This window comes from Muntiacus reevesi, chromosome 4 (assembly GCF_963930625.1).
Source record: "Muntiacus reevesi chromosome 4, mMunRee1.1, whole genome shotgun sequence".
Classification (NCBI taxonomy): Eukaryota; Metazoa; Chordata; class Mammalia; order Artiodactyla; family Cervidae; genus Muntiacus; species Muntiacus reevesi.
In genome coordinates this window covers 108,130,966-108,144,015 of record NC_089252.1, presented here as the reverse complement: position 1 = coordinate 108,144,015, position 13,050 = coordinate 108,130,966, and the positions used below count along the sequence as shown (strand labels likewise).

General features: G+C 61.2%; 1 protein-coding gene across 2 annotated transcripts in view; it reads left to right on the top strand.

Moving 5' to 3' along the window:
• SEMA3F (semaphorin 3F) overlaps window positions 1-13,050 on the top strand; it is a 28,714-nt gene that overhangs the window by 10,201 nt on the left and 5,463 nt on the right. The window contains exons 3-10 of one of the 2 annotated variants that reach the window (XM_065933649.1): window positions 7,893-8,053; window positions 8,155-8,217; window positions 8,339-8,458; window positions 9,162-9,254; window positions 10,888-10,981; window positions 12,324-12,443; window positions 12,662-12,801; window positions 12,919-13,033. In XM_065933649.1, the coding sequence (XP_065789721.1) occupies window positions 7,893-8,053; window positions 8,155-8,217; window positions 8,339-8,458; window positions 9,162-9,254; window positions 10,888-10,981; window positions 12,324-12,443; window positions 12,662-12,801; window positions 12,919-13,033 (906 nt within the window). The remainder of the gene's footprint in view (window positions 1-7,892; window positions 8,054-8,154; window positions 8,218-8,338; window positions 8,459-9,161; window positions 9,255-10,887; window positions 10,982-12,323; window positions 12,444-12,661; window positions 12,802-12,918; window positions 13,034-13,050) is intronic. The other variant, XM_065933650.1, reaches the window with a different exon arrangement.

The following is a 13,050-nucleotide window of genomic DNA, read 5'->3' as shown; positions in this document are numbered from 1 at the left end:
AAAGGAAGTTTCAGAAACTAGAAGCTACTCTGAGGTTGGCAGACAGGTGAGGGCTAGTCCTGGGGGTGCCCAAGGAGTCTGCACTCCCTCACCTTTCCCTGTAGATTGCTACCCTGTGGTGAAGCAGATGGTGTCTGCAAAAGGCTGCAGAAGATGCCCTGAGCCCTGTGGGTGGAGTCGGGTCAGGAGGAGGAGGACTTCTGCCATGAGCATCTGGACAGGCATTTTGGAGGAAGCTGTATCTCCAACAGGGGAAAGGAGATCTCTGGAAGAACAGCAGCAGAGGCGGTGTGTGGTGCAGCACTTGGGGAAAGCAAGATGCTAGATGGGGCTCGCTCTCGGTGGTAGGATATAGAGTTTGCATTTTCTCCCTCTGGTTTTTAAGCTCCTTCTTTCATGGCAGAGGTACCACATACATACTGGGGAAATGACAGTGCATCTGGGGAGGGGATGCCCTGAGGGGGATCTCTCCGGAGATGGGCGCCACAATCTGGTTTGTGCCCGTGATCAGGGTGCCCATGATCAGCTGTAGTGACCCACCCCAAGCACTCTTCTGGCTCCCACAGCTTGTGCTTGGGGGGACCAGACCTGGACTGCTCACTTGGGCATCTACACAACTGGGCCGAGAGCATGTTTGCTTGGCCTGACCTGGCGCTGTCCTGGGAATCTGAGCCCCGCCTCAAGAGAGAGAGCCCTTGGAGCCTTGGAGAAGCAGAGAAGATTCCTGCTGCATTTTTCTTAGAAATAGCAGGAGGGCCTTTGCCAGAGGCCTGGATGCCAGAAGGCTCCGATGTGAATCCAAAGCCCAGCTCACGTGGGTGCCTGAGCTTGGCAGGCCTGCAGGCCCCCGCCCCCCCCCAGCTTGCTGAGCAGCCCCAGGGAGAGGGTGGAGGCCTCCTGGGTTCCAGACCCTGATCACTGATCCTGACCCAGCAAAGAATGGGGTCTGGGCGGTGGCTGCTGGCCTAGGTTCCAGGAGGCCGGCCTGTGGCCGGAGGGAGGCCCAGCTCGGCTGACTTGTGGTGTTCCCACTGGGGCTGCCGGCAAGTATTGCCGGTCTGCCGCATCTCTGCAGGGCAGGGACAGCCCCAAAGTAACAGCCCCCTCCAGGGACCAGGAGGCCTTTGGGGCATAAGGCCTTGGCTCCACCCCCCCGCCAGTCTTCCTTCCTTCCTGCCCCCCTGTCCCCTCTTGCCTCCATCTCCTTGTCACCACCATGACCCCTGCTTGGCTTCCTACCCGGACATGCTCTTTCCTCTCAGGTCTCTGCACCCGGCCAAGAACCTTGTTTCTTCCCATTTAGGGCTCCGTGCTGATGCCCTCATTTCCTTCCAGGAGCAGAGTCCACCGTGTGGACCTGCTGGTCAGCCCGCGTGGGTGGCTACTGTCCGTCTTACACTATAACTGCAGAGCAGCTGCTAGAATGTGGGGGCCTCGTGGGCTCCTGCGGCATCCGGGATGGAATGGGTGGCACTCTGGGCTCCTCTACCCAAGGCTGCCCATGCTGTCATTTTGCTCAGCACTCTCCAAGTCCCAGCACCAGGCCTGTGTGGAGTACTCGCTGCCTTTCTGGACTGGTGACCAGCTGAGTCCTGCTGGATTCCTGACACAGCCTCACCATATGCCTCAGGGCTGACCCTGAGCACACAGCTGTCTGTGTGATGATGCCTCAGCTTCCCCACCTGAATACTGGGGAGGGAGCTAAGATGGTCTGGGACACCCTGGGAATCTCTGGGTGGGTTGTTGTGAATGGGGCTGCAGGGCCTGACTCCAGGAGTCTGAGGAGGGCAGAGATGGGGGTGGGGCCCAGGGCAGGGGGAGGGTCTTGACACCCACCAGCCTGTTGGTCCCATCCTGGCCTGTCCGTCTGGTTGATTTATCAGAGTAAATGAGCCATGGAGAGTTTGTTGTCTTTTGCAGTCACAGAGGGGAGGAGGGGGTGGAGGAAGGAGTGAAGGGCTTCCGGGCCAGGTCTGGAATGTAGGAGGAGGGGTGGGCCCCCAGGCCTGCAGGACTGGAGGCTCCGATCTGCTCTAGCCACCTGAGAAGGGGATGGGTGCCACCCTCCCCTCAGGACCCGCTCCCTCTTCCCACCCCCTTCCCGCTTCGTGGGGCACATTCCAGTGTGAGCTGCTTGCCTGGCTCAGGCCCTCTCCTCCCACCCCAGGCTTGGGGGCTACCCTGCTCCTTCAAGCCTGCCTCCCTGACAGTGCGTCTTTTCCAGGCTGGGCTAGAGCTCTGAACTTTGCCTGGTCCATGGATGCCAAAGGTGTCCTCCTAGGCACACCGTTCAGGTCCAGGCAGGATGTCCTGGCTGCTGGAGCCACCAGCCCAGACCTAGAACAGTCAGGCACCATGCGGCCCTGCGGGCGGGCAGGGTTCACTGGAGGCACCTCGATGGAGGGCCCCCTACCTGCTAGGACACAATGGTTGAAAGTCATTGGACTTCCTTTGCGGGGAGAGGCGTAGGACCAGCCTCTGCTCTCCTGTGTGTGCCAGAGAGTGACCTTGCTGCCGCTTCCCACCTGGTTTTTCCTGGGTCAGGATGAGCTGTGCCCCCAGCCTGTCTTCTCCTGGGCGGGGCAGGTGGGCGCTGGGGCGGAACGGGCGTGGGAACAGCATGCCTGGGCCTGCCGGGCCCCAGCCTCCAGCCCTTTGCCCCCAGAATGGGAGGGGAGCCCGCAGTAGAGTTTAGCCCAGCTGGGCTGTTCCAGCTTGGTGTTTACTGAGCAGCTGCAATGTTTACAGTAGCTCTTGAGAAGGGGCCCCTTGTTCCAGAGGATTTCCTATCCTGAGGGTCCCATCAAGATCTGATCTCACCACCTCCCCGTATCGCTGGGATAGGCATGTCAGGGAGCCAGGGACTGCAACCATCTCCACCCTCTGCAGGGCTGGGCCACTGTCCCGGTGCCTGCCACTCCGCCGTCCACTCTGGCCTTGGGTCCCTCTCCCCTAGAGAAGCTGACATTCCCAGGAAGTGGCAGCTCTAGGTGGTGAAATACGGTAACAGGGTCCCCAGTTCAGACTTTTAAATTAAATTCAATCAGAGCCGTTATTGAATATAAACACGCGGAGTCATTTACATGTTAATTATGTTGAATGGACTGAGAGGCCATAATTAGCTGCTAATTGGGTGAGAGCTGCTGTAATTGGTTTTGTTGGCACCGACCTGGCTCACCTGCCCAGGGGAAGAGGGGCGAGTCTGGAGGCTCCTGGGGAGGCCTGTGGGTCTCCGCTCTGGACAGCCGGATGCAGAGACGGGATTGGAGAGGACCGAGTTTGATGGACCTGGGGCCAGAGGAACCTGGAGCCTGCCCCCCACCCCCCAGGGAGCAGACAGCTTGAGCCCCAGGCAAACCCTTGGGTCTGGCTTCTAGGGGTTCTCATCTAGAACAACCCTAGGGATGGTGGAGGGAAGGGGCTGGGAGAACCAGCCCCTGAATCAAAGGTGACAGCCTCCTCTGCTCAGCCCCATGTGGGACCTGGACCTGAATAAATGGTATACATGCCTAGAAGAGGGTTAGCACAAGACACATGTCACCCCGGTGTGTTCCTGGAGATGCTGGGAGCCTGGCATTGAGGTATGTGGGAGGTGGGGTGCTGAGCAGGGAGAAAGGTGCCTACAAAGGCTTTAGGGCTTCCCTGCCCCCCGCTCGGCCTGGCTGGAGTTCCAGGTTTGCAAGGCTGTGGCCAGGGGCTGAGGCCTTCCGGCTGGCCGCTCATTAAAAGAGGATTAGGCCGGGAGCCAGGGGGCCAGCCCAGCCCCTGGGCCTTCCTCTGGGGCCCCTCACAGCTTGGGAGAGTGATGAAGGGGCTGGGGGCCACCCCTCCCCAGCGCCCACGAGGGTGTCCAAGAGGGACCCTTCCCTTCCTGCTCCTGCTACCATCTCCTTGTCCACCTCAGTTTCCCTCCTCAGAAGGGCCGGAGGATAGAGTCCTAACAGAGACCCTGGTGCACCCCTGCCCCTCACCCTCCGCCTCATTTCTCTTCATCTTAGGAATTAGGGCTGCCCCAGCCCACATGAAGTCAGAGGTCAGGGCTGGGCTGCTGGGACCTGTCCATCAGCTCGCAGTACCCATGCACAGCCCCGGAGGTGATACTGTCAGTCAAGGCCTGCTGCTTTGTAGGGCTGTAACCAAGGGGGCGGGGTACCCATCTCTGCCCCAAGACCCCCCTCTTGCAGCAGCCCCTGCCTCACTGGTGACAGGCCTGGTGTCCTAGAGACGGGCAGCAGGGGTCGGGGGCCGCCCACTCGGGGTCTGCGGGTGAGGGCTGCAGACACGCCCCCTCAGCACTGTCCTCGCCCACCTCCTCCTTTCAAGTGAGGCATCAAGTGCTTCCCAGTGAGGAGGAAACAGAGACCCCCAGGATTAGGCTCCTGTACACTGAGAAAGTTCCTGCCCCTGGACCTTTGCCAGGCTGTTCTGGGCCAGGACCCCAAGTATCTAATGGCCATGGGAGACTGTCAAGGCTGGGAACGGCTGCGGAAATGAGGTGGCCGATGCCAGAAAAGGCTCTTCCTTCCCAATGACGGGAAAAGCCTTCCCGGATGTTGCTCCACCCAACCTGTGCCCAGCATACAAGAGGGCCTGGGGGTGGGGAGCTCGTCCCTGGAGCATCACCAAGGCACACCACCCTCCTTCCCTCCCCCAAATCAGAGCTCATCTAGACTTGAATCCCTGGCACCCGCAGAGCCTTGTGTCGGGCTGGTTGTGCCCCAGCCCCTCCATCTGTATTGTCCTGGGGTTGTAGGGGGCGGGGGTGATCCTCCCGCTATCAGAGCTGGGGACTGGCCTGAGGACATGAGCAGCCTGCGTCCATGTCAGCTCCCCCACATACACCCATGCCTGCTCAGGCCCCACGGGTGCCCTGGGCCCAAATCCCTGCCCCTCACTGGAGGGTTGGCAGCCCTAGGCTCTAGGCCTGCTGACACTGCAGATGTCAGAGCAGGATGCCCAGGGCTACTCAGCCACCACCTGCCTTCAGCTGGGCTTCTCGGAGGAGTGAAGAGTCCCTGTTCTTTCACCCTGTGGCAGAGGGGAGGTGGGGACAGGGTACCAGTTTCAGTCCTTGCCCGGTGACCTAATGTGAGCACCACTCTTCCCCAGGCCTCAGTCTTCCTGTTTGGAGCTGGGGCAGCAGAGCTGACACAGGGAACCTTGTTGTAATTCTTTACTACCATCTGGCATGCAGGAAAGAGCACTCGGTGACCCCAACTGGGCTTCTGAAGCCCATGGCAGGAGCCCATGGCAGGGTCAAAGACTCCTGGCCCCTGTCCCACCCCTTCCCTACCCTACACAGCCTTGTGGGGGTTCCCCACACCCGCCTGTTTCCACAGTGACCAAAACATCACATCCTGTGACAACAGAGCCATTGACGCCATATCCCGTGGCCACTGGGAGGGGTCCCGAGGGTCCTGAGTCATGTGCCCTGTCAGTGGAGGACGAGTCACCTTCCGGCCCCGACCCTCTCGGCGGGCAGTCCCCACCACCACCACCAGGATGGGCTCTGCCGGGGCTGGCCCCTGCTTCAGTCCCGAAGGCCACGGACCTGGGCGGGAATCCCATGCTCCGCACGCTCCGATGTGTCACCTCCCTGCTCTGTGCCTGTCCTCTGTAAACTGGATGGAGCAAGGGCTTCGCCCGTGATAGAAACGGGATGACTAAGTGAGAGGCTCCCTCCATCCCCAGGGTTGTGAGGGGGGGGTGTCAGGTCAAGGCTGGCCTCCGGCTCCTCCTGTAGGTCTGTTTCCTCATCTGCTGAATAGCCCTCTCCTTTGTCCTCATGGCGCTTTGAACTTGAGAGGGGGATTTGGAAAACTTGGGGAGTCCTGGCGCTGTAGAGTGGGAGGATTTGGATTATAGGGGCCCATGGGGCTGGGCAGGGATGTAGGGATTATAGCCGGTTGCATCCCTGGGGCTAGATATTTGACGTTCCCCCCACCCCCTCCCTGTGTCTGAAGGTGCCCACTTGAGCCTCGCCTCCCTTCCCCTATTGCCCCCCAAATGCCCCCTAGCCCAGCAGGATGGGTAAGGGCACCGTCAAGGCCATGCCCCCAGCCAGGGTATAAATAACCCCTGGCGGGCTCTCCCAACCTGGGGGGGCTCTGCTGGCAGCCCCACTTCCTTTCTGGCCACTTCCTGGCCCTGGGGGTGGGGGAGTGTTTACTTTCCTGTTGTCACGATGGCCGGGTGGCCAGGCGGGGGACTCCGAGTGGCCCAACAACAGGTGCAGGACAGGTGCCCAGGCTGCCCTGCCCAGGACTTCAGAGGCACCGCCAACGAGGCCGAAGCCAGGCCGGGATCGGCCCTTTGATCCCTTGGCGTCCCTGCGTCCCAGCGGTGGGCCAAGGTCATCACCTGTATTCTCTTGTTGCCGTAGTCAGGGCTGGGCGGGGCACGGCCTTGGACGTGGGCTCCGGGTCTGCTGTGGGAGTCCCCTGGCTCCCGGCCCACCTCACACGCCCATCTCGGCGCATCCCAGAGCTCCTGCTCGGAGCTGCTCTCCGGCTCAGCCTCTCCAGCCCCCTTCCCAGCTCCCGGGTACACATCTGGGGGCCAGGGTCAGCCAGGCCAGTCGGAGACAACTGCCCCAGTAGAAGGCGGCCTGGACTGATGGGAGGGAGCCCCCTGCTGGTTCCACCTTGAGGACCTCAGATCCCAGCTATTCCCCCCTCTCCAGGTCCTCTTCCTCAATTGCCCCACCTGTGAAATGGGTCACCAGCTGTGGGGCAGGGAGATTGCACATGTTTGATCTCCCTTGGTGGGCGCCTCATGTGGCATAGGACCCACATGTGCATGTGTGTATACCTGGGCCGGGTGCATGTGTGCATGTGTGTATACCTGGGGGCCGGGTGCATACATACATACTGTTTGTTCTGTGTGCCACCGTCTCGAGCCTCCCGTGCTGGTGAATATCCATCACCCTGGTTACAATCGCTCCTCTCTGGTGGAGCTGAAAATAGCTGGGGGGTGGGTGGAGGAGGGGCCTGCCGCGGGGACCTCTCGGAACTCCCTCTCCCAGAGGAGGAAGGTTCCCAATTTTCCTGGAGTCCTATGTCTGTCGTTGGCCTATCACTAGCCAAGTTCCCTCCTATGTTTCATCCTCAGAAAGGAAGGCTTTCCCCCAGCAACCTGTGGGTCCGAGGGCCACATGGAAGGGAAGCTGAGGACTCAGATGGACGCTGCTTCTAGCCCCCGGGGGTGCTGCAGCCCCAGAGGGCAGGCCTCTTTTCTGGGAAGGAATTCCTGGCTGGTTCCAGGAAATGGCCTGAGGGTTCCACCATCAGCAACCCCATGGGGTCTGGGGGAAGCCCAAGGTCTGTTGGGCAGTTTGCTTCCAGCAAGGCTTTCCTGTGTCCTGGCTAACCTGCTTCCGATAAGGTGGGGACTTTGTGTGTGCCCACTTTGCCCCCTTCCTTGTTGGCAGCTGGGTTGAGGACAGGGCGCCCTGGCTCTGTGACAGCGTCTTCGAGCTTCCCTTGATGCACCTGCCCCCACCCCTACCCCCTGCTCATTAACCCTTTTAGGCTCCTGTGGGAAGCTGGCCCCACCCTGAGCGTGGGAGCATTAACCCCCACCTGAGCAGAGTCTTTGATGCCATCACGCGCCCTGGCCTGTGCCCACTGCCCTTTCATTGGGACCTGGAGACTGGCTGGGCTGCCGATGAATCAGGGCCCCAGCTTTGGGTGTGGCCCCTTCCCTGGCTTGCCCACCTGTTGCCCCACTTTCTCCTCCGAGAATGTCAGGGACTCAAGAGGTTACCAAGTAGGCCCTGCAAGGGAAGCGGAGGATTTAAGATGACCCTGGGGTGGGGCTACCGCGTCTGTCGAAGAGGGAATGGCTGGCTGGTCTCCAGGCGCCCTCACTGCTGCCCTGCCCTCCGCCCACAGAGCTTAAGGCCACAGGCACGGCCCACTTCTTCAACTTCCTTCTCAACACAACCGACTACCGAATCCTGTTCAAGGACGAGGACCACGACCGCATGTATGTGGGCAGCAAGGACTACGTGCTGTCCCTGGACCTGCATGACATCAACCGTGAGCCCCTCATTGTAAGGGCCAGGCCAGATGTGGGGCGGGGGAACGAGGGGGGACGCGGGCCCCAGGGTGGGGGACCCCGGCCGGCAGGCCCTCTGACCCCCATCTCTGGCAGATCCACTGGGCAGCCTCCCCACAGCGCATTGAAGAGTGCGTGCTCTCGGGCAAGGATGGCAACGTGAGTGTGGTGGGATCCACGGGTGGGGCGGAATGGGGAGGGCCGGGTGCACCGGGACCCCAGGAAGGCATGGGGCCAGGCAGGCATCTGGGCACCTCCTTGGCTTTCCCTCCGGCCCCAGGGTGAGTGCGGGAACTTCGTCAGGCTCATCCAGCCCTGGAACCGAACACACCTGTACGTGTGTGGCACCGGCGCCTACAACCCCATGTGCACCTATGTAAACCGCGGCCGCCGCGCCCAGGTAAGCCCCCCACCTGGGCCCGGTGCCGCCCCCATTGGGAGCTGCCTTCCAGGGTCCTGACGGGAGCACGGGCCTGAGCCCCAGCCCTGCCACTTGTGACCGTGGGTGAGTGACTTCTTCCACCTCTCAGAGCCTTCGTTTCCTCACCTGAAAACAGGGCTCATAACTGCCTTTCTAACAGGTCAGTGTGGGGAGGAGGCAGTGAGCTGATGCTCTCAGAGCGCTTAGCACTGTACCTGGCATGTCGTAAGCGCTCACTCCATCCCTGGCAGCAGGTCTCTTGGCTTTGCCTGTGGACGGTGCCCCTGCAGCCAAGCCAGAGGGCCTGGCGGGGGCCTCAGCATCAGGAGGCTGGACGCCTGGGTCAGCTTCTGCCGCACGGCCTGGGGGAGAGCTGCCCCTTCCTCAGCTCTGCCCGCCCGCCCGCCTGCTTCTACCCGCCTCCATTTCCATGTGGGCGTGCGTGTGAGCTGGTGTGACCTCGTAGAGTGTGTGTGAGAGCGACTGGACCGAAGGGGCATGGGTGTGTGCAGGTGTGGCCCAGCTGTGCGGACGTGTCCTCACGGCGGTGCACGTGTGAGCCCGGGGGGCCCAGGTGCGCCTGTGTGTCCCTGGCACATGTGGTGTGAGAGGCTGGCAGCCCAAGCCCGCTCCCCCAGCCCCTGCCACCCCTAGCTCTAACCCGTGTTCCTCGTCTTCTCAGGCCACGCCCTGGACCCAGATGCAGGTGGTCAGAGGCCGAGGCAGCAGAGCCACCGATGGTGCCCTCTACCCGACGCCCACAGCCCCACGCCAGGTGGGCCTCATCCCTCCAGGCCCTTGCCAGGCAGTCCTGCCTCAGAACCGAACTCACCCCGGGCCTGGCCTTCCAGCCAGGAACCCGCACCCCAGGCCAGCCTCCGCAGGGTCTTCCGTCTGCCTGTGTGGCCCCTCCCACCCCTTCCCCTGCAGCGCCCTCGGGCTCTGAAGGCATTCCCAGCTGGACTCGGGTCAGCCTCAGTGTGACAGGAAACCATGAAGTCACCAGCTGGGGAAGACAGGAGCCCCAGGGATGCCATTCATCCACCCTCAGAACATGTGTGTAGGCTTGTGTGAGCACACACCAACACACACGTGGGCACGTGTAGGGCACTCTCCAGCCCACACCGTACTCAGCACCCAGCGCGGGAGCAAGGCACATGGGTTCAACCTGACGTAGCTCTCAGGGCTCCGTGCCCCAGGCCTCCCCTGGGTCGTGGGCTAAATAACGCAGGTGTCCTGCACACCCCCATGCCCGGGGTGGGAGGCTCAGAACTGTGTGTCTCCTAGACTTGACCTGGGACAAGCCTGGGCTGGGGGCCACTGGGGGCCGGGGCTGGGGGCTGCCGGGGCTGGGCAGGGGCGGGCAGGGGGGCAGGGGCTGCCGGTGAATGACAGAGCAAGTGGTCACTTGAGCTGGTGTGTCTGTGGCAGGGAGTGCTGAAAGGTGGGACCACTCAGACTCCGTGTGTGTGCGCCCAGGGTGTGAACAGTGGGTTCCGTGTGTTGGCTGTGACGCGTGCCGAGCTTTGTGTGAGCCCCGTGTGTGTGCAGGAAGCCGTGTGTGTGCAGAGTGGAACTGGAAGCAGGCCTGTGAACACCTTCCCATCACCATCCCTGCCCCCTGCTGCACCTTCTTCCTGCCTCTTGCTTGTCTCTTCTCCTTCGCTTTACTTGCTCATGAGCTCATTCTGGCCTCAGTGCCATCACCAGCCTACCTCCTAGCACCTGCAGGGATGGGCTGGGAGGCCTGGGAGGCCTTGTGAATTCCACGTGGTCTGGGCTAGACCCCTCAACTCCCAGCCCCCCGCAGAGACATGTGGGGCTGGGGGCTCTGCTGAGGGGCAGGGAAAAGGCCCAGCTCTATTAGTCTGTCCCAAGGACCACAGATGGGGCACCATAACCTCAGAGCCCTCGGGCCTGGTGGGACCTGATGGCAAAGGACAGGACTGCAGGCCCTTGGCCAGTCTCCCTGTCCTTGTCAGGTTGGCAGCCCCTCTGTGGCCTGAGACCAGCAGCCACAGCTCAGAGAGGTGTGCCTCTGTGGCCCGGGGTGGGGTTGGGGGACCCTGGGCAGAGTCTCCCTGAACCAATGGCATGGAGGGGCTTCAGCCCCCATAAGCCCACCCCATGCCCCTCTCGTGGTCCCCAAAGCAGAGTCCTCTGAGACCTGTGATTCCTAGGTCTTATCTGAGACCTGGACCAGGAAGCAACTCCCTGGGAACTCACAGCACGGCCATGCCCTGGGAGACCTGGCCAGATGGAGTTAAAACCCAGTGAGATCTGGGGAGGGAAGCAGGGTGGCTTCAGGGTTCCCCTGGGGGCCCACTGTCACCCTGGGAGTCTGGTGACCCTCACCTTCCCTGGCTGTGGGACAGCCTGGACGATGCTGCGCCCTCTCTGCCCTACAGGACTACATCTTCTACCTGGAGCCCGAGAAGCTCGAGTCAGGGAAGGGCAAGTGTCCCTACGACCCCAAGCTGGACACAGCCTCGGCCCTCATCAGTGAGTGCCCTCACCCCGCCCCGGTTCTGTGGCCTAAAAGCATGACCTCTGCCTCTGGAGCAGGAGCATGGCCCCAACAGTTATCTCAGGGAAGAGACTGTGAAATTGCCCTTTCTGAAACCCGCCCCCTGCAGTGTGGCCTCACTTGGCAAGGGGAAGGGTACAGACCAGACCCCAGTAGTTGACGGGCAGAGACGAGGTGGCATGAGCCTCCATCCAGCCCCTTGGATGGGGGGGCGGGGACAGGCTCGGGGGGCCAGATTCTACCCTGAAATCCACGCTGGGGTCCATGTGAAGGTCAGAGCTCTCTAGACTGCAGGCTTCCTTGGAAAAGACAAGCAGGATCTGCTATGAGGGCTGGTCCCAGAGTGTGCCTGAGATCGTCTGGGAGACCAGGAGAGGCCCACAGGGCAGCACCAGTGGAGGGTGCTGGCCCAGAGACCGATGGGGAGAGTTGATTTCTGGTCTGGCCAGGTGTCTGGGGCAGTTGGGAGAATGTTCTCGGAGAAGAGTCCTGCCTGGGGCCTCAGGAGCAGCTGCGGCCCCCTACCCCCAGGTTGGGGAAGCCCCGTGCTGACCCAGGTCCCTGCACTCGGCCTGTTTACCGGCTGCCCAGCGAGTCTGCCTCTCAGCAGCTGCTGGGCAATGTGCCACCTCCAAGCCTGGGAAAGGCAGTGGGTGGGCTTTATCTTTCCCCATCTTGCTAAGAAGGTCCCCTAGCTGGATGGCAGGATCCAGACCAGGGAGTCTGACGGGGGAAGACAAGGCCTGCTGGGAGAACCTTAGAGGAGCACCTTGGAGTGGTGTGCTGGAGCCAGCGCACTTGTCAGGTTTTCTGTTAAATGTTCGGGTATTTTGTGGGCCAGCTATTAAACACAGGTAGTATTAAAAAGTCAATTATGTAAGCTTACAATTAAATTACTGTAAAAACAAAGGTAAAGATACTCCAAATTCATTACTTCCTAATTATTTTACTACATTTTATTATTATCTATACTCTTGAGATTATTTACATCTTCTGTGAATATCCGTGAGAAACTCTATCCACTGGTTTGAGCAGCTCTTCCCCACTCTGCTCAGTGACTCAGGTTAATAGCTTGAAATCAGCCCTGGTGGGAGCAGTCACACCACAGACACTGGCTCTGGCTGCTGCTTATCAGAGCCAACTGCGACCAATCCCAGTCCTCCCAGAACCAGCTGTGAAAACAGTCCCCAGCGCCCTACTGGTGGTACAGCTACCTGGGAGAACCTGGGGGGAGACGGGCCTCTGACCCGGAGGCCACCTGAGCTGGGCACCAGCCTCGGCCAAGGGCGTCCCCCTGACTCACTGGCCCACCTGCAGACGAGGAGCTCTATGCAGGCGTGTACATCGACTTCATGGGCACCGACGCAGCCATCTTCCGCACCCTTGGCAAGCAGACGGCCATGCGCACGGATCAGTACAACTCTCGGTGGCTCAATGGTGAGAACAGCCTGCGACTGCTCCGATGGGCGGCATGTCTGGGGTGCAGCACGGACACCATAAGGCAATACTCATGGAAAATTTGGGAGCCCTTGACTGGCTAGGGCAGGGGTGGCTTCTTATCCCGGGTTCAGGGAAGGGTTGGGGGTGTTCCTGCACTTGACCTGGGTGAGAAACCTTGTCTGAGGAGGGCCCGGCCTGCTGACCTCTGCCTGCAGACCCTTCATTCATCCATGCCGAGCTCATCCCCGACAGCGCCGAGCGCAACGATGACAAACTCTACTTCTTCTTCCGCGAGCGGTCCACAGAGGCGCCGCAGAGCCCTGCCGTGTATGCCCGCATCGGGCGGATCTGCCTGGTATGAGGCCCCTTTGCCGCCCCCTCCCCAGGCCCAGTCCTGGCTCTTACAGCCCGGCTTTGGCGGGGTCTTGGGGCTGAGCGAGCTGATCTGACCCAGCACCTGCCCCCCGCCCAGAATGATGACGGCGGCCACTGCTGCCTCGTAAACAAGTGGAGCACGTTCCTGAAGGCAAGGCTGGTCTGCTCCGTGCCAGGCGAGGATGGCATCGAAACCCACTTCGACGAGCTCCGTGAGCACCCGGTGGCC